This window comes from Pseudorasbora parva, chromosome 3, assembly GCF_024679245.1.
Source record: "Pseudorasbora parva isolate DD20220531a chromosome 3, ASM2467924v1, whole genome shotgun sequence".
In the NCBI taxonomy this organism is placed as follows: domain Eukaryota; kingdom Metazoa; phylum Chordata; class Actinopteri; order Cypriniformes; family Gobionidae; genus Pseudorasbora; species Pseudorasbora parva.
This window is the reverse complement of record NC_090174.1, coordinates 12,638,560-12,659,864: the sequence shown is the minus strand read 5'-3', so window position 1 is coordinate 12,659,864 and position 21,305 is coordinate 12,638,560. Positions and strand designations below refer to the sequence as shown.

The following is a 21,305-nucleotide window of genomic DNA, read 5'->3' as shown; positions in this document are numbered from 1 at the left end:
GGATGGCACACAGAGATTGGCCTCTGCTGATTTAGCAGCCAGTGAGACTGCTTGCTCAACTCTTAATGTGCATTCACACCAGACACAACTTGCACAAATAAATTGTACTATTTGCATGTAGTTGGACGCTTGAACAATTTGAGTTTACTCACTTCATTAGTGCGTGAAATTCACTTCACCAGATCAACAGATGCGAATTCGCTCAGTAAGCTCAATTTGCCAGATTTAGCTAGCTTGTTGTCTCAATATGTATAAAATGTAATCTTAATAAAATGTTAAATTGTCCGGTTCAGTGTTTTGCTCTTAAATGGTCTTGCAGCATGCTATCAGAGTTCCTATGAATCCCTCCACCATCCCCAGCTCCACCTGCTTAGATATGGTATGCGATTTATCGATGCCTATTAATGCAGCAGAAGCATATCTTACATGCTCACAGCAGCATACGCTGTAAAAAAAAAAAAAAAGACTGATCACATCTAAATTTTTCAGTTGGCCGGATTGAAAATCTGTGAATTAATGCAATTTAATTCACAGAAATTCAATTCGGCCAACTGAATAATAGATAGATGTGATCAGTTACTTGAATTTTTTTTTTTTTTTTTTTTTTTTTTACAGTGTACCAATATCCGATAACAACCACTTTTTTTTTTTACGGTAAAAGACAAAAAAATGCTACGGTTTCTGTACTATACATGGTGAATAATTATAATAGTAACACACATGGCATTAAATGTAAGATTATATCTATGATGGTGTTTAGTATGTGTGAATGACACTGTGCACCTTCTATATATTAGTATTTACCTTTTCAGCTTGTGGAAAAGCTGCTTGTTCTGAGCTTTGATTCATCATGTGACTTTCTCATCACCACCTGTTTGGTGGTGGTCAGTGTATTACAAAGGTACAAAACAGATATTAGTACTTCAATAGGCTGGTAAATTAAAATTATATCAGGTAATAAAAATATTTTTTTTACCAGGCATTTTAAGTTAAATCTGTTAAACCTAAAATGTAGCTACTTTTTTATCCTGGCAACCACAGGTGGTGTTTTTTGTATTTTTTTACCATGAAAAAAAAATTCAATCAATAAGCAATGAAGCAGTTTTTTTTAAATATTATTTTTCTTAGAAATTATCATATAAATCAAATTACTTTTTCTTTTATAAAATTACTATTACTTTTATTTATATATATATATATATATATATATATATATATATATATATATATATATATATATATATATATATATATATAAAAGTAATAGTAATTTTATAAAAGAAAAAGTAATTTGATTTATATGATAATTTCTAAGAAAAATAATATTTAAAAAAAACTGCTTCATTGCTTATTGATATTTGGCCAAAGTCATGCAGAATCAAGGGAAAAAACAAAGGGAAGGTTAGTTCCGGTATTAAAATATCATGAGGTGCAACTCCCCATAAACTTAATACATATTTAAAGGGTCATGAACTGCATTGTTTTTTTAAGTGTCTTGGGGTTCATTTAGTCATTTTTACTATTAAAGCTCTCAAAGTTAACTAATAGTGAAAAATGTTGCTTATAGCGTTATATTTAGGTCATGGCATGAAACGTTGCAGTGATGAGCATGTAGCCAATAACAGACATTTTGAATGCACGAATGCAGCGATCTTGTCATTGCAACTTGTTTCTGCACACTAATGAATGCTTTTATAATGACTAACAGTCATAGACTGTAAAAAAATATGGACGTAGTGACCGTGACGTCACCCATAGGACTCTGAAAAGCCGTTCTGAAGCATAAAGTAGGGGCGAGCTGGGTGTTCGAGTCATCGCGTGTCACTCCCGGATAACAGAAAATGGACTAAAAGGCGGGATGTGCGTGGAGCTGAGGTGACGCAATGATTATAGACGGCAGATAAATGGCTATCCACTTGTAACCACGCCCTTAATTATGCAGAACTTTAAGTCTTTATGTAATGTAAACGAATGAGTTATAAAAAAATTCACCCCCGTCACAGTTGTCATGAAGATCAATATTAGCCTTATTAGCCAAAACCACAATTTGTACCAGGCTGTAAACATGTTTTTTTCTGCTGTAAAGTTGAGAATTTTAACATGGGGCTCAATGAGATTCTGCTCCCTTCTGGAGCCTGCCTCTAGCGGCCAGGTAAGGAATTACAGTTTACATTACTTCCGTATTGGCTTCAAGAGAGATCGCGGGAGGTTGCCGCTTGCTAACAGAACAAACACAATGTATATAAGAGATTCATTGATTGTTACAGGAGTTTTAGTATGATATAAAAAAATGACAAATGCTGTTTGGTTTTTTGCAGAAACCGATCGTTTCGTGTCTTAAGACATCAATGTCTCATCACGAGCCGCTGTGTTTAATATAGATTCGTATGTCTGTGTGTTTTTTACTCTTACAGTGGCTCTCATAGAAAACAGCCCATTGACATAGTCCATTATACGAGCAACGGTTGGAGTTAAAAATCTTACTTTGTGTTCTACTGAAGAAACAAACACACCTACATCTTGGTTGCCCTTGGGGGTAAGCAGATAAACATCAAATATTCATTTTTGGGTTAACTATCCCTTTAACTCGAGCTTTTTGATTGACAGCTCCAGTGATCGTCAAGGGAGCGTTCTTTGATCGCTTCCAACAGTTACTTGCATGTTGTTTCATTACAGTCAAGTCCATAATATAAGTCTATTTGTAAAGCCTGCAAAGAAATTCCAACTCATTTACCAAAGAATCCACAGTGAAATGTACCAAACAAACAAATAATGCACAACTGAGACATTTCTAGCATTAGGTTCCTTTGGAAGGTAATGTTGGTAAAGTGATCCTGTATCGCTCTTCTCTCCTCGTCATCTCACTAACACACCAGTGGGCGGGGCCAAAGTTGCAATGATGTTGTAGGCATTGATGTCTTATTTCATCATTCGACACATTCTCTGGGCTATGATAAAAGCTTTTCCTGGACTAACAAGGATATTCTTATAGTATGATGACCTCTTATAATGTCAAAAGCTTAAGGAAAATTTGATTTCTCAGTTCATGACCCCTTTCAAAATACTCTTTATCTTGAAAAATATAACTTTAAAATAAAATGATGATTCATGTTCACATGTATTCATAGTGTATGGAAAATTTGCTATTACATTTAACTTGATGGTTGCACCACATGACATTACACTGATTAAATTAAATTGTATAAAAGTTTTTCAAAACCATAAGAAACTAACATTAACACAAATATTACATTTCTATAAGCTTGGCTTGTTTGATTTAAACCAGATTTGTTCCCCTTTTGTTTAATCTGTACACTCACATACGCAATTGACCCACCTGTAGTCGCTGAGCGAGGTACTGCGTCTCCAAACTCTGTCTCCTGGATAGCAAATAAGGGTGCATTTTACCAGTGAATGTCAACGTATCTTTTCCGCTTAAACATTGACGTCCTTCTCCCTGAAAGTATTAAGGAATACGTTTTATATTAGCAGAAAATCCCTTAGTCGTCTGTCATCTTCCAAGACTTATTTCATTAATCTCCTAGCTATTTTATAAGTTCAAAGGCAAAATCCTGATGTTTAAAAATGTAAAAATAGAAACAATCTGACCTGGTGACTGAATGGATATTCCTGTGGACTGAACGTGGGGTTGCCGCCGCCACCGCCTTCAGCATCTCCTAACACTATCTGGGCTTTGTTCAGCTCCAGGAAGCCCTTGGTCCTGGCCAGGTTTTGAAGGTGCTGTCTGAATGCCACTAAACCTGTTAAACCATGGGTTCAATGAATACAACAGACTTCAGAGTCGGATGAACTGGTGGTGATATTCCTGTGACGGCTGCAGAGGTGGTCTGACTCATAATCTTGACTAATGCTATAATTAGTACAGAAGTGAATCACAGAGATTATATTCTGCTTTTAAAAGTAGTCATTATTCATAGAAGGTCAGATATCAGTCAGAATGACGGTTGTTTTATCAATTTACAAGAAATATTCCAAAACACTGATTATGACATGCAAATACATGCCTACAGACAATAAAGTGGTGAGCATGCTAGATTTTGTGTTTCATTCACACATAGAAGAACGGATGCAGTAGCAGATTTTGCGTCTTTTGCTGTATACTATAGTTTAAGTTTGGTGAATTATGACCTGTGCATTTCTATAGTGAAAATTAATTTAAACAATAAAAGGTCTACATGTAACAGAATGTCCTCTTCGCTGAAAATCACATGTGAATATATAATTGTGAAAAAAGTACACTTTAGTTCTTATAATGAAAGTAATATTCTTTGAAAGCCTTCTTAAAGGGACTGATCATAATAAGCCTACTTTCAATAGAAGCTATATGAAAAAATTTTTCAAGTAGAGAGAGCAACCATTCACTACCATAGTAGGGGATAAATACTGTGATAGTGAATGGTTGCTCTATCTGCTTTGTTACAAACATTCTTCCAAATATCTTCTCGTGTTCAGCAGAACAAAGAAACTCATACAGGATTGGAACAACATGAGGGTGAGTAAATGACAGATTTTTCATTTTTGGGTGAACTATCCCTTTAAGAAGTTGTTTATGAGGATACTCAACAAAACAAGTATTTGGCATCATTTTGTTTTTGTCTTTTCAGGCACTGTTTGAAGCATCTTTTAGAGCACACGCGTGTAAGTGTATATGTGTGTCACACAGACAGGAGATTTACAGACGTGTCACTGCACTGTGTTCTCTTTTGTGTCGTATTGTGCTTCAGTGGTTTAAAAGCATTTGCATGAATAAGAGTGTGATCATATAATGTAACACTAGCCAAAGGATGACAGAAAAAACAGATGCTGCGTTAATTGCGTTAAATATTTTTAATGCTTTAAACTGAAAAAAAAATGTTTTGTATGCATTAATTTTCACAGTAATAATTTGTAATTATGAAGATGCAAATTTAGAAAATTTAAAATATATTGAATGGTAGTACTGAATAACACTAGTTCAAATTATAATAAAGTTTAAGTTAGCACATCGCAATAAGTAACTTTTTTTTAAAACACTACAAACGATTATTAAAACAAGACTTCAATTGTTCTTTAAAGGGATACTTTACAGCTTTTTCATATTAAACTGTTATTCCCTTAAATAAAACGAGTTGATACAAACCTCTCGTCTCAGTGCATGCACTTAATCTCTCTGACGCGCGGTGACGATCTGACATCATTTAGCTTAGCCCACTAAGTCCAGTTCATTCACTATGGTACCAAACAGAGATCAAGTTAGAAGCGACCAAACACCTCCACTTTTTCCTCTATTTAAATACATTTACACGAATAGTTGAACGACCAAGTATGGTGACATAAAATAAAACGTGCCGATTTTCTAAGCAGATTAAAAAGGAGAACTATAATGTATGGCGGAATAGCACTTCTGAAAGTAGGCGCAGTAAAAAGCGCAGTCGGCACAGTAAAAAGTCGCAGTGCAGTCGGCACAGTAAAAAGTCCCTGCTGAAAAATCCTCCCTCACATCTCCCCCTCACTCTCTCATTTCTGTCAATAGGGGGGAGGAGGAGATGTGAGGGAGGATTTTTCAGCCGGGACTTTTTACTGTGCCGATTGCGTTTTAATATAGCGCAGTAACTGCGAAAATAACAGTTTAATAAGAAAAAACGGTAAAGTATCCCTTTAAAGATTTTTTTAAATTAGAAAATATTACAAAGTGCACTTTTTAAAAGTGTGCTCTCTTTAAGTACACTTAATTGGTCTTTTATTTCATAAATATTATATTAGCTGTAAGTAGTTTTATACTATTAAGTTCTTATCCTGTTGGCAATATATGTTTTCTAAAGTAATTTGGAGAGCAGAAGTGCAGTGTATCCACTCCCTGATACAAGATTTCAGAAAGGTGATGGATGAAAAAGCAAAATGAAAAATGATGTGCACAAGAGAACACAAATCATCCTGACCTTGTGTGAGAGACGTGTCTGAAGCCCTTCGCCCCTCTCTGAAACTGACTAGTGAGTGATTATGAGCGTCCCGCCCGTCTGTGTTGAGCGGCTGCAGGGTGGGTTCAGGGGGCTTCATGCTGAGGAAGACCGGAGCTGTGGAGCTGGCAGGTGTAGTGCTTAATGCGTCCTTTAGAGCTGCATTCTCTTCAGGCAAGCTGAAGTCACTTTGTGTTGAACCCATGCTGTACTCTGAGTCCATGCTGCCGAGGGACGGGTTCAGACCTGTGGAGAGGAACTGATGTTCACTCAAGTATATGGATGTAACAGTACTTATTCAGAGTCCAAAATGAACGGCAAGACTAAAATGGAATTTTGGAGAGTACATACAGGGAGTGCAGAATTATTAGGCAAAGTGTATTTTTGAGGATTAATTTTATTATTGAACAACAACCATGTTCTCAATGAACACAAAAAACTCATTAATATCAAAGCTGAATATTTTTGGAAGTTTTAGTTTTTAGTTTTAGCTATTTTAGGGGGATATCTGTGTGTGCAGGTGACTATTACTGTGCATAATTATTAGGCAACTTAACAAAAAACAAATTTATACCCATTTCAATTATTTATTTTTACCAGTGAAACCAATATAACATCTCAACATTCACAAATATACATTTCTGACATTCAAAAACCAAACAAAAACAAATCAGTGACCAATATAGCCACCTTTCTTTGTAAGGACACTCAAAAGCCTGCCATCCATGGATTCTGTCAGTGTTTTGATCTGTTCACCATCAACATTGCGTGCAGCAGCAACCACAGCCTCCCAGACACTGTTCAGAGAGGTGTACTGTTTTCCCTCCTCGCACATTTGATGATGGACCACAGGTTCTCAATGGGGTTCAGATCAGATGAACAAGGAGGCCATATCATTAGATTTTCTTCTTTTATACCCTTTCTTGCCAGCCACGCTGTGGAGTACTTGGACGCGTGTGATGGAGCATTGTCCTGGTTTTTCTTGAAGGATGCAGACTTCTTCCTGTACCACTGCTTGAAGAAGGTGTCTTCCAGAAACTGGCAGTAGGACTGGGAGTTGAGCTTGACTCCATCCTCAACCCGAAAAGGCCCCACAAGCTCATCTTTGATGATACCTGCCCAAACCAGTACTCCACCTCCACCTTGCTGGCGTCTGAGTCGGACTGGAGCTCTCTGCCCTTTACCAATCCAGCCACGGGCCCATCAAGACTCTCATTTCATCAGTCCATAAAACCTTAGAAAAATCAGTCTTGAGATATTTCTTGGTCCAGTCTTGACGTTTCAGCTTGTGTGTCTTGTTCAGTGGTGGTCGACTTTCTGCCTTTCTTACCTTGGCCATGTCTCTGAGTATTGCACACCTTGTGCTTTTGGGCACTCCAGTGATGTTGCAGCTCTGAAATATGGCCAAACTGGTGGCAAGTGGCATCTTGGCAGCTGCACGCTTGACTTTTCTCAGTTCACGGGCAGTTATTTTGCGCCTTGGTTTTTCCACACGCATGAAACGCTTGATGGTTCGATGATCATGCTTCAGAAGCTTGGCTATTTTAAGACTGCTGCATCCCTCTGCAATATATCTCACTATTTTTGACTTTTCTGAGCCTGTCAAGTCCTTCTTTTGACCCATTTTTATCCGCGTTATTAGTTATCTAAACCCAAGTTTAGATAAAGGGGTTTGAGTGACCAACTATCAATATTTAACCTGACAAAAATATATTTATTCAGTGTTGTCCACATTATATTTCACCTGCAGCAGCATTGTGAACTTTTTCAATGACACGTTTGGCCATTAACTTTTAAACGCATCATTATATTTAAACTGCAAACACATGAGTCTGCAAACTCATGTGTTTGCAGTGTTTGCATGTAAACTGCAAACTTTGTGAGTCTCTGACCCACAAAGACACACACATGGCAGATCAACGAGCGGCTACATTTCTCTCCGATACGGTAGGAGATTAAACTGAATGTGGAGGATTTGAACCGTAACGAATCTGACGATGATTGACAGGGCAGATAAACGGTGACGGGATGCACGTAACTAAGCGACAGAGTCCGTTAAAGATGGTGAAGTAGTATGTCCCGAAGCTTGCATACTTTTCTGCAACACACTCAAAAGTATATAATTTTTCTTCACAAAAAGAGTACATACTTTTGGGACGTAGTATAAGTATGCGAATTGGGACGCAGCACCAGTTTCTCCCCAGTCGTCCTAATGAGTTATGTCTATCACCTGTGTCCTGTTAATCACCGTGTTAGCCCCTGTGTATTTAGTTCTCAGTTTCCCATCAGTGTTTGTCCGGTGAAGTTTCTGTAAAGTGATGTTCCTGAGTGGTTCTTGTGTAGCAGTTTATTAATGAGTCCTGTTCCAAGTTCGCCTTCGTGAGTTTTATCTACACCACGATTTGTAACAAATACCTATTTCTATTTGAATATATTTTAAAATGTAATTTATTTCTGTGATGCAAAGCTGAATGTTCTGCATTATTACTCCAGTTTTCAGTGTCACATGATACTCCAGAAATAATCTTAGTAATAATACTAAATGTAATACTAAATAACATTTTTTTTAAATAATTTTAGTTGCTGCTCAAGAAACATTTATGATTATTATAACTTAAAAGGATTCTAGGTGTACTACTGTTCAAAAGTTTCGGGACATTTATAACGTTACGAAAGATTCTATTTAAAATAAATGCTGTTATTTTGAACTTTCTATTCATCAAAGATACCTAAGAATTATTTTTATTTTTTTACACGACTGTTTCAACACTGATAATAATCCTAAATGTTTCTTGAGCAGTAAATCATCATATTAGCATGATTTCTGGAGGATCATGTGACTCTAAAGATTACTGTAATGATGCTGAATATTTCAACTTTGCATCACAGAAATTACATTTTAAAATATATTCAAACAGAATAGTTATTTTACGCTTAATATTTCACAATATTAATGTTTTTTTGTTGTATTTTTAATCAAATAAATGCAGCCTCACCGATTTAAAAAAACTGAATATTTTTTCACAATACTACTGTTTTTACTGTATTTTTGTGTATGTTTTACTTCACCAAATATGTTGATGTCTTGATGAGCAAACCATAACATCAGTTATATCTTTAAAACACAATATATCAATAGATAAATGTGTCTAGACTATAATTGCCTCACCTCCACATACAAAAGGCAGTACTAACCTGTGATGGGCAGCACAGCGGGTTGGTTGGAGACCTCAGACAGTGTATGCCGGCGCTGACTGAAGCGAGCTGTATGAAAGGCGGCAAGGGGCACAGTGTGCTCCTCCTCTGCCTCAATGCCCTCATCTATGGACGTCTCCATGACGTTGCTAGGCAGCGAGCCGCTGACTTTGCGGACAACGACTGGAGGGAGTGGGTCCAGTAAGCAGCCATCCACCTGAGATATAAATACACACACACACAGTTGGCAAAACTATTTTGGGCTGAAACAGCTCAGCACTCTGGGACATTTTCACTTCGCTGTTTCCAGATCTGACAACTGAAATCAAAGCTGAAACGCAGTGGATGTGACTAGTTGTCACCGAGTGGCTTGTTCTCCAAGTGGCAAACGAAAATGCTTTAAAATTGATATGAAGTGAAGATCATCACTGAATCATTTTAAATTCGACATGAAATTTCATCAATTCATCTATTTTCTATGCATCTTATAGATCTTATAATGAACAATACATGTTGAAAGAATTCTAGGTTTTAGGATTCTTTGATGAAAAGAAAGTTCAAAAGAACAGTATTTATATGAAATACTGAAATCAATACATTGATGTCTATAGATGAGGGCATCCATTCATTCGGATGCATGTCACAATGCAGAAGAAAAGCTCTGTTGCTACTTTCATTATGTCTCAACTGTGGTTCCTGAAGAATGTGTCTTTAAATGTTTTTTAAAATGGCAGGTGCTGGAGTTTCGTATGGCATGCTTTTGGCAAAACAACGTACACTTACAGCACGGTTTTTCCTGACTCTGAAGTAGAAAGCCATTACTATATAATGTGTATAAGAATAATGTGTTAAGAGCTCGCTCAAGTAATGGGGAGCTAAACCTTTTAGTGCTTTGTAAATAATAAGTAAGATTTTAAAATGTATGCAATGTTTAATAAGGAGCCAGTGCAGTGTTGACAGACAGAACTGGACTTATATGATCATACTTCCGGGTTCTAGTAAGAACTCGAGCTGCTGCATTTTGGACCAGCTGGAGTTTGTTTATTAAGCGAGCAGGGCATCCACCCAGTAGAGCATTACAATAATCTAGCCTTGAGCTCATGAATGCATGTACTAACTGTTCAGCATTTTGCATTGAAAGCATGTGTCGTAATTTAGATATATTTTTAAGATGGTGGAATGCGGTTTTACAGATGCTAGAAACGTGGCTTTCAAATGAGAGATTGGTATCAAAGAGCACACCCAGGTTCCTCACTGACGACGAGGGCTTGACAGAGCAGTCATCAAGTGTTAGACAGTATTCTAGGTTACTACTTCTGGATTTTTTTTTTTGTCCAATTTCTTTTTCAGAATTAAGTTGCAGGAAATTACTAGTCATGAAATTTGTACATTACGATTGTCATGTAAAATCAAAATGTAAAAATTCTGATCATTATAATAATTTATTTTACACTGCAAGTTACAATACTAATATTTATGTCTTAAATGTTTCACTTTTCAAACATTCAGATCCTCTCGCTTATATTTTGGCAGAATATTGATGAAATGCGGTGAACAGACAAGTTGGAAATGACACGAATGTGTAATTAAAGTGAACCTAACTTTTTTGTAAACCCTGTGTTAGACTAAGTCTGCAGCTTCATGTCTGTGTCATCTGTTTCATTTTTCCAGTTATGTAATGCTGCTCTGTCAAATGCCCACAGGCGACCAGTAGCTTTCCTGAATTACAATAAGCTAGTTGAAGTTTGTGAGAGCGTGACCTCAGCGTGTTTGAAGAGATCCCTAGATTGCCATCTGTTCAGCTCCACAGGTGCTGAGGCTAAATGAATGACTTATCACGCGTCCCTTTCTTCATAAACAAACATTTACATTTATTCATTTGGCTTTCGCTTTAAGTGCAACTCACACGCCATTCAAGCACCATTTTTATCAGTGTGTTTGTTGCTTTGGAATTAAACTCTTGACCTTGTCATTGCAAGCACCGGTTGAGGTACAGGAGCAAACCAAAAAAAGACCTTTCGGAGGCCAAATTGGTATGTATATGGCAGTCCCCACAGGATGAGTCAACACTATACGTCAATTAAAGGAACAGTAGCTATGGAGATTGCCTTGCGACAGCCAAGCTGACACTTGTTGTAGTCACTTTTCTCACGAGTGGAGTGAGCATCCAGCACTGATCCCATGGGTGGCCCATCATTGGCACATCAGGGGCATTTACAAAGACAGGGTCGTGGTGTTGTGTAACAGCAGGCTGCAAAACTGACAGGCTGGCGTTACTGTAACAACAGCCTGCAAATAGAGGGGCGTGCAAATGAAATGCAGGCTATATTTTACCCCATGACCAATAAGGGTTGGCAGAATGATCAAGATCTTATATCATGGTATGATTACATAATAGTTATTTTACTGGAAATGTATTGAAAATGGTTTATATTTTAAGTAATCATAACAATAATTAAATTATAACATGTTGGAAATGTAGTGAATTCATTTTTTCCCCACAGAACTCTTGATTAAAATAGTTTAAATTATCAAAATAATAATAATTTGATATTTTGCTGTTTTTTAAAAGATAAGAGCATCATCTAATTTTATTAAAATTGTTTAAATTATTATAGTAATAATAATAATTTAATATTTAATATATATATTTTTTTTAAACGACAAGTGCATTATTGAATTGTGACCACAATTTATATTAGGTGGCCTTCACTTCTATGTATTTACATCAACAAATAAGTACAATGTACTTATTTTGTTCATATTGTATTGCAAAACACTTTTGCTGATATTGAGGTGGGAAAGGGGTAGAGTTAGGGACAGGTGTGGTGGTGTGGGCCAGTTTAAGGGTAGGGTTAGGTGTAAGGGAAGTGCCAATTTACAAATGTAACTACAGAAATGAATTGCAGATGCAATTACATGCAGGTAATTTTTTTAATGAAAGTACAATTTAAAAACATGTTTGTACATAATAAGTGCATTGTATCAAATTAATAATAATAATAATAATAATTATTAAAATAAAAAGCCAACAGGCTTAGTTGCATCACAACTACAAACCATGATTTGCTACTCTGTGTCAGGTGATGTAAGGGGGAGGGGCTTTTCCTTTTTTTTTAGAGAACATCTGATTGGACGGAAATCTGTGAAGTGCAACATGATTCATCAAAAATATTGTTAAGCTTGCCCCTGTGTATTTAAACCCCTGTGTTTCCTGTGTTCTTTATCAGGTCTTGTCCTACATGCATGTACGTTTGGCACTACTCATTGTGCTATCTGTTCCTTGGTTCTCTGGTCTTTTATTATGTTTATTTTGTTAATAAACTTTGTTGCATTTGGATCCAGCTCTCCCTTTTGTTTTTGAGTTGTATTGTTTGGGACTCATCCCTCTCTATATTTTCACATTTCTCCATTGCATGTGTAAGTGTAAAGTACTCTGATCAATAAATCTGTAATGGCGGGCATTATGACAAAACTGACAATTTTACATGAAGAGAAAATGTATTTCATGATAACTATGTACGCTATATTGCCAAAAGTTTTGGGACACTTGCCTTTACATGCACATAAACTTTAATGCACAAGAACATCCCATTCTTAATCCGTAGGGTTTCAAATAGAGTTGCTTCTCCCTTTGCAGCTGTAACAGCTTGAACTCTTCTGGAAAGGCTTTCCACAAGGTTTAGGGGTGTGTTTATGGGAATTTTTGACCATTCTTCAAGAAGTGCATTTGTGAGGTCAGGCACTGATGTTGGACGAGAAGGCCTGACTCGTAGTCTCCGCTCTAATTCATCCCAAAGGTGTTCTGCGGTCAGGACTGTGTAGGCCAGTCAGGTTCTTTCAAACCAAACTTGCTCATCCATGTCCTTATGGACCTTGCTTTGTCCTCTGGTGAGCAGTCATGTTGGAACAGGAAGGGGCCATCCCTAACTGTTCCCACAAAGTTGGGAGCATGAATTGTTCAACATGTCTTGGTATGCTGAAGCATTAAGAATTCCTTTCACTGGAACTAAGGGGCCAAACTCAACCCCTGATAAACAACCCCACACCATAACCCCCCCTCCATCAAACTTTTCAGTTGACACAATGCAGTCAGTGTCAATCATGTGACATCACATCCTGTTAAGATGTCTTTGGTTGTTGTCGCAATCATATTTCAGTCGAATCTCAGCGGTCTCGGTTCACTTGTTTGGTGTGCACCAAGTTTCGGACGGTGCACTAACAGAGCAATCCCACCAGAGTTTGTTTTGATCAAACCAAACTTGTCAAGTGTGAGCACCCTAAAATGTCAATACATTTTGACTGCGCTAAACAAATATTTTTACATTCCGCAATATAAACGATATAGGAAAATCTCTACCACAATACATATCATCATACCACCCAGCCCTGCTACCACAGTATAAATGGTACAGCTAAATCTCTGCCGCCTGACATGTTCCAGGTGTCACGAAGTGCATACACTCATATCGCCTAGTCCCAGATATCATATAAATTCCCTTGCCTCTGTCTGAGTCATTCCTTTATGAATGAGTAGCAATGAGTGCTTGAGATACCTACCCTTACGCAAAGCCCCAGTGGTGACACCAGCCGCAGAAATCATAAAGAGCGTTTTTTTATTATTTAATATATATATATGCAGGTGTTATTTTAAGAGGATGAAATGCTGCTGAGATACTGCGGGTGAGTAATGAGGAAGAGATCAGGCTGACACGCAGGCAGAGGAACTTCACACGCTGCAGACAAAAGCTCTTATTGCCGTCATACAGCAGCGCCAATGAGTAACGCTGCTATTTAAAACATGCAGGCAGAGCTTACGAAATATAGCCTCAAGCCCGAAAGGAGGATGAGAGATTTCTCTCTGTGCAAGAAAAATCCATTTAATAACCTTTTTTCACACTTTGTTTTGCTCACTTCAGTTGAAACATAACTGACCTTGGGAGTGGCCACATCTTCCTCCATGAGCGTCTGTTCTGGGGAAGCAGGGGTTTGTGGGAAGGTAAATGTGTCTGTGGTGGAATGTAACAGAACAGGTGAACGCAGGTGACGCGCCGCCTGCGGAGGGACGCACGCTTGGGAGGGAACCGCCATGGTCTGTAAAATACCAATAAATATCACGGTATAACAACTATCATGGTTCATGGTACAAAATACTCTCTAGATGTCAAAGTACCTTGGCATTACCATCTGATACTGCACGAATATGTAATGAATATGCTGAGGAATCCATAAAAAGGATCCCAAAAAGTCTCAACATTTACAAGCAACCCACCAAACCTTAAAAGCTTGGTTTACGGTCACCAAAGGTTAAACTGAAAGGAGGATGGCTGGATTACAGATTTCCTTTCTCATGATTCCAATATTTACATTTTTATACCAACGCCATTTCAATATGTCTGGGAAGACTTCACAGATGGGGTTACCTTGACAACAGTCTGCTCAGCGACGGTGCTAGGGCGGCGCTGGCTGGCGTGCAAACGCTGTTCCACAGGGAAACTGCTGCGATGCGCTTTCAACCGCTCCACAAGCAGGTAGTAGATAGCAGCAAAGTGGTTATAGCTTTTGTTCTGGAGAGACTGTGACAGGAAAGGCAAGAAGAGCAAGACAGGAAAGAAAAGAAAACACTGGAAATGTCACATTTCTATCAGCACGGTTTGAAAACATTCGGATAAGCTCTTTGGAGAAAACAAATTTGAAATTGAGAGGAGAACTTATTTTTAGAAAGAAAAAAACTACTAGAGTTCAGATTGGAAGAATTGGCACAGGATTGTGAATTAAAGTAAACTGGCCGGAATTACAGAAATGTAATTTAAGTGACAAAACATACAGTAAATAATAATATGATTGTTTCTGACAAATTTTGCATGTTTATGTATAGCCCCTCCCAAATATGTAAATACACATAATATAATGTAATATATTAATATAAAATTAAATATTTAAATTTTAATCTAATGATTAAAGAATATACTGAGCAAATTTCAGAATTTTGGGAAATGAGTGATCCTCAATAAAGGCCTATAAATTGAGAAATTTAGTTTATTAAATATAATGAAATGTATATAAATCAAATACAAATTTCAATACCTGGCTTTTTCAAACATCATTTCATGCCAATTCAATTTCAATTCAATTCAATTTTCAATGTAACTGACTGTTCACAAAGACCCGCCTCCTGTAATTACTGTTAATTACTACGTCCGACAAGCCAAAAAATGTGATGTAGTGTCCGTGATTTTATCCATAGGATCCCGAAGAGCAGTTTTTAAGTGTAAAATAGAGTCGAGCCGTTGCCATCTTGGCAGCGCATCATCGCGGGTCACACCCGGATAACAGAAAATGGGCAAAGAGGCGGGACATGGGTGGAGCTGAGGTGATGCAATGACTAACAAGACAGCGGATAAATGGCTACCCACCTGTCAATCACAGTGGCCACGCCCTTAATTATACACAACTTTAAGGCCTTATATAATGTCTACAAATGAGTTATAAAATATATTCACCCCCTCACAGTTGTCATGAAGGGCAAAATTAGCCGTATAGACCAAAACCACAATTTGTAACAGGCTGTAAATAATTTTTTACAGTTTTTTTAAAAACATTTTTTAAAAGTTTTTTTCTGCAGTAAAGATGGGCATTTTAACATGGGGCTCAATGAGGTTCTGCTCCCTTCTGAAGCCTGTCGCCAGCGGCCAGTCAAGGAATTGCAGTTGAAGTCACATCCTAATGGCTTTAACAGAAACTGGGGGAGGTTGCCGCTTGGCCACACATCATGCTCTCATGCAATGAAAATACATCATGGAGCAAAGAGGACACTGACATGCCGACAGACATGACACAGCACGTTACTTTTGATATGAAACCAATTAAATTTAAACAGTATTGTTTTGTGGCTTTTTAAAGTGCTGTGACAGAACGCTGTTGCTCCTCAGTCAAAGCAGCTCGTGAACCGACCATCTCTTCCTATTAAATAAACATGAATGACCATCAGAATGAATGTTGTTTCAACCGTGGAAAGAGGTCAGTACGCAAAATTTTTGAAGTTCAAGTCTACCGACATTAATCTACTCTCCAGACTGCTTTGTCAGACAAAATGGCAGATTCAGTGTTATGATTGGTCAGATCACTTGTCAATCAAACTCCCAGCAAAGGTGAATACCATAGTACTTGCTTAAAGTCAAATTTTAATTACAGTTTTATATCCTGTTTGCAACCTTTAATTCAAATGCAGTTTGACCTCAGGAATAGACCTTATTCAGAGCAGTGTCATGACAGGTATAATAGCGAGGCTGTGAGGGATAGACTTATCAAGTTTTTGAAGGTATATGGCATCTGCTGTAAAAATCTGTATAGAGGTCCCTCATTACTTATAATAATTATAAATAATAATCATTTGTTATATTTATATAGCGCTTTTCTAGGCACTCAAAGTGCTTTACACATAGAGGGGGGGGGGGGGGGGGTCTCCTCAACCACCACCAATGTGCAGCATCCACCTGGATGATACGACGGCAGCCATATTGTGCCAGAACGCCCACCGCACACCAGCTGATTGGTGGAGAGGAGACAGAGTGAAGAAGCCAATCAGGAGAGGGGGATGATTGGCAAATTTGTACTTATAATTTTCCACAGATATTTCTATAGTGTTTTGTCTGCAGAACAATCCAAAAACACATTAAATAACAGTACAACTCACAGCCTCGCTTTCATTACTGTTGATGGTGTTGCTGTGAATAAGGTCTATTGCACTTGAACTTAAAGGGTTAGTTCACCCAAAAATGAAAATTATTTTATTAATTACTCACCCTCATGTCGTTGGACACCCGTAAGACCTTCGTTCATCTTCGGAACACAAATGAAGATATTTTTGTTAAAAGCTGATGGCTGAGAAGGCTTCAGATAGGGCTCCATTGGCATTCAGTACATTCCCACTCACAAGACCCATAAAGCAATGCGACGAAAATAGTTATTGTGCGCACAAAAATCAAAATAACGACTTTATCCACCAAGTTATTGACGTGAACTAAACGCATGTGCGAGAATATGACGCAGATCCACCGTTCAATACATGACCCGGAAGAGGAGGAGCGCCGCTATCGCGTGAGTTCACGTCCGAGACCTACACGTGAGACAATAACTTGGCGGATAAAGTCATTATTTTGATTTTTTTGTGCACAAAAACTACTTTCATCGCATTGTAACATTATTGTACAGCCATTGTAGTGAGATGGACTTTGTATCGATGTATTTAGTGCCTTTTATGGGTCTTGTGAGTGGGAATGTACTGAATGCCAATGGAAGCGTATCTGAAGCCTTTCTCAGCCATCAGCTTTCAACAAAAATATCTTCATTTGTGTTCTGAAGATGAACGAAGGTCTTACGGGTGTCTAACGACATGAGGATGAGTAATCAATTAAATAATTTTCATTCTTGGGTGAACTAACCCTTTAAACATTCCAAACCCTAAAACAAAAGCTGATCAACTGACCTCAATAGTCTTCTGCTGGTCGATGCCCAGGCTGTGCATGAGTCGGAGCACCTGCTCACTGTGCTCACCCAAGCCTGATTTGCTCTCGCTGGGCAAACCCTGTCTGTAGAGCACAGGCCTCTGGGACGGGACCTCCTGCATCATCCAGCGATGTTCTTTGATCTGACTCAGGGACAAACGCCTGGCTGGATCTAGAACCAGCATCTTCCTGATCAGGTGCTCACAGTCTGAAAGAGTATTGAATACAATGAGAACAAACGAGACGCTGCCTTCTGGTGTAAGCAGCAATGTACTAATTACGTAGCCTGTAACCCCCAACATAGTTTTCAGAATTAATTCTAGATCAGGGGTATCCAACCCTGCACCTGGAGAGCTACCATCCTACAGATTTCAGTTCCAGCACTGCTCCAACACACCTGTCTGTAATTATCTAATACCCTGATTACCATGATTAGCTGGTTCAGGTGTGTTTGATTCAGGTTGGAGCTAAAATCTACAGGAAGGTAGCTCTCCAGGACCAGGGTCGGACACCCCTGTTCTAGATAATATAGGTTTTGGGGTGGTTCATAAATATCTACTGCAACTTGTACATGCACAAAGAGTCGTATAGTTGTATTCCTGTGACTTCCTCACCCTCACTCATGAAGTAGGGGATGCGGAAGCGTCCCTCCAGGACCCTCTGTCTGAGAACAGGAAGACTGGGGCCGTCAAACGGAAGAGCGCCACACACCAACACGTACAAAACCACCCCCATACTCTGCATGGCACACACATACACAGAAAATCAATAAATAAACATAAATCTCTGCCTAGGAACTAGCACAAAGGACCTCCCACACACAATGCAGGAAATAATAATTATGTTTTCAATCAATTAAATTACCATTAGTTGTTGACGTAATTCTCTATACTGACTGGCATGACCCAAATCAACTAATGGGAAGAATTTCGTCAGCTGTCTAATACATACATATTAGTTTGACGCTCCCAACTATGGAATTACCATGCCTTTTTGAACAGGTTACCATGGTAATACCATGGTTTTGTGGACATGATAATTTTTTCTTGCAGTTTTTCGGAGAACCATATCAAGCTAAGTCAAATGTATTTAGTGTTTTTAACACTACACACTGTGAAGCAGCTTTACAGTAAGTCACAATGTTGATGTTTATAATATCTTAATATTTTCATGTATATCCAATTTTATATAAAGAGCTGTGTGATAATATAGTTACATTTTATGACTAAATAAATCATGCTGTTGAAATTTGCTATAAGTATTTATGACTTTACATGAGTGTACAGCATGTATGTGTATAAATATTCAGTATATATTGAGCTGTGGGATAATAAACTTTACATTTTGCGACAATATAAATAATCACACAGCTGAAATTTGCTATAGAGGATTTACCGCTGCTAAAAAACCCCTAAGCTGGATGGCTGTTCTTCCAGCCTGGTCAAAACTGGTTTAACCTGTGGGTTTTAGAGGGGTTTTGACTATTTCTTTAAATGATCAGTCTGGTCTTAGCTGGTCAGGCCAGGAGCTGACAAATCAGCTAAAACCAGCCATTAATAAAACCATTAAAGGGGTACTTCAGCGCTGGGAAGATGAATCTGTATTTAAACTGGGTCATCAATGTAGTAGAAATGTGACATTATTTTTGAATTTGGTGCCTTCTAGACTGAGAAAAGACAGAAAATGTATTTTTGTCTCATGGGGATAAAAGACTACAATTCCCAGAATGCTTTGCTGCCCTGTGAGGCCACTCCCAAAGCATCTTACTGGATTACTGTGACTGAGTTAGAGAAGACACTACAATTAAAAACTGAACGTGTCTGTTCAATATAATGAGTGAGTCACCGCGCGAGTATCACAGCACTGAGCACTAACTGCAGGAGTGAGATAAAGGAGCTGAATGAGCTCTCAGGATGAGTGCTGAGGTAATCGCGACTACACTCGTGGTATACATTCACAGCGCGAGTTCAGTCTGGCGCGTTTCAGTTCATGCCTTTGCAAGCTTAACTTTCATAGAAATTAATTTGAGAACTTAAAAGACTTACATTGCTCACCATAGCTCTGTTTAAATGAGTGCCTGTAGCTACGAGCTGAGCTCTGAATGTAATCTCCCATCCCCCATGCACGGATTCAAAACATGCGGAAATGGCTCCCTCTGCTGGCTGTAGTCTTTAGCCTTTGGCCAAACATTCCTCCTATGATGCAAATATCATCAATTTGCATCATTGGAGGAATTTTTCCAGAAATAAAATGCAATAATCTCTTGTCTCAGGGGAATATGAGGAGGGAAAGCACAATCATTTGAATATACTCCAGGGTTTCTACTGATAAAAAGCCATATGCTAATCGCTGAAGTAACCCTTTAATGTTTTAGTCCCCCAACCCCCACCTCCTGCAGGGGCTTTGCGTCATGTGATTACATAATGTAAATAGCATGATTCATACATATGGTACTCAATCCTGCTGTGGCATATATCAAGTTACTATAGTATTTCCATCTGATACAGTCAGTGCACTGCCAAGCTCTTACCCAGATGTCCAGTTGCGGACCCTCATACTGCTGTCCCTCAAACACCTCTGGAGCTGCATATGGAGGGCTTCCACACCAAGTGGTCAGGGGTTCCCCGGGACGGAAGAAGTTTCCAAAGCCAAAATCTGTAGCAGATTTGAAAAAAATTAAAAGAAAGTCAATGTTAGTATCAGTGTGTATATAGCATAGTATAAATTAGCATACATTACTATAGTCATTCTGCTTGGAAGTCTTCAGGTACATAAGCAACATTTTACAGGCAAAAAAGGTCTGTTGTCTATTGTGAATAGTGTAGCTCACACAGAAGTCACTTTCACACCACACAGCTTTCTGTGTGACCAATTTAAAAAAGTGTTCAATATTCTGATATATTTTTCAGCACATTTAAATAATTCCAAACATCATCAGTCTAATAATTCATCTCTGAGAATCTGACATCTTGTACTTCCGAGACTCTAAGTATAGATGCAGTTCCGGAAAATGGTGGTGCTGGAAATTAAAGGCATTCTGATGGTTTCACACCTAATTCTTCACCTTAATTCTTAAAATCCTTTCAGATAATATCTTCTTACCCTGTTTTTTTTTTTTGTCCCCCTGCTGCCTCATTGAGCATTTCTTTTCCAATGATAACAAACCAAAACATTTATTTTGCAATTTTTATAGCATTGCATCCTTATCATTTGCATGTAATACTTTTAAGCATTTAGTAACTTTTCAGTGTAAGTAAAATCTTGTTTTTGGCCCATTTTTCCTGTAAAAGAAAACCTGATTAATAATTATGCACATCTGAATATAAGGTGTTTCCAATTTCAGTCATCGTTAACAATTATATATCACTTATAAATTATTATATACAAAATTAATAGTAGTTATTTTGATTAATGTGGTTTGGGATTGTTAAAATGTGCCAGAATATCATAATAATTTGTCCTCATGTGAAATTACCAAATGCATGGATTTCTATTGGATTTCACCGAGGGAAATTCACAGAACAGTAGTAAATGTATTCGCACCTTTAGAAAAGAGTATGCATCTCTTTTTTAATCATAGAAACTGTGATTTGCTTTGTTGAACAGCACAAATAGTTTAAGACCCTACCTTCAAGCCACAATGAAA

The 21,305-nt window shown here is 37.9% G+C and overlaps 1 protein-coding gene across 2 annotated transcripts in view; it reads right to left on the bottom strand.

Annotated features, from left to right (window-relative positions):
* Nucleotides 1–21,305, bottom strand: part of sik2a (salt-inducible kinase 2a) — a 57,668-nt gene that overhangs the window by 8,141 nt on the left and 28,222 nt on the right. The window contains exons 5-14 of one of the 2 annotated variants that reach the window (XR_010904281.1): nt 20,190–20,314; nt 18,274–18,397; nt 17,641–17,867; nt 14,576–14,728; nt 14,088–14,246; nt 9,153–9,369; nt 5,940–6,203; nt 3,610–3,761; nt 3,338–3,457; nt 805–871 (exon numbers count right to left, since the gene is read on the bottom strand). Coding sequence is in view for 1 of the 2 variants with exons in the window: in XM_067437823.1 (XP_067293924.1) it covers nt 3,338–3,457; nt 3,610–3,761; nt 5,940–6,203; nt 9,153–9,369; nt 14,088–14,246; nt 14,576–14,728; nt 17,641–17,867; nt 18,274–18,397; nt 20,190–20,314 (1,541 nt within the window). In the remaining variant the exon portion in view is untranslated. The remainder of the gene's footprint in view (nt 1–804; nt 872–3,337; nt 3,458–3,609; nt 3,762–5,939; nt 6,204–9,152; nt 9,370–14,087; nt 14,247–14,575; nt 14,729–17,640; nt 17,868–18,273; nt 18,398–20,189; nt 20,315–21,305) is intronic. The other variant, XM_067437823.1, reaches the window with a different exon arrangement.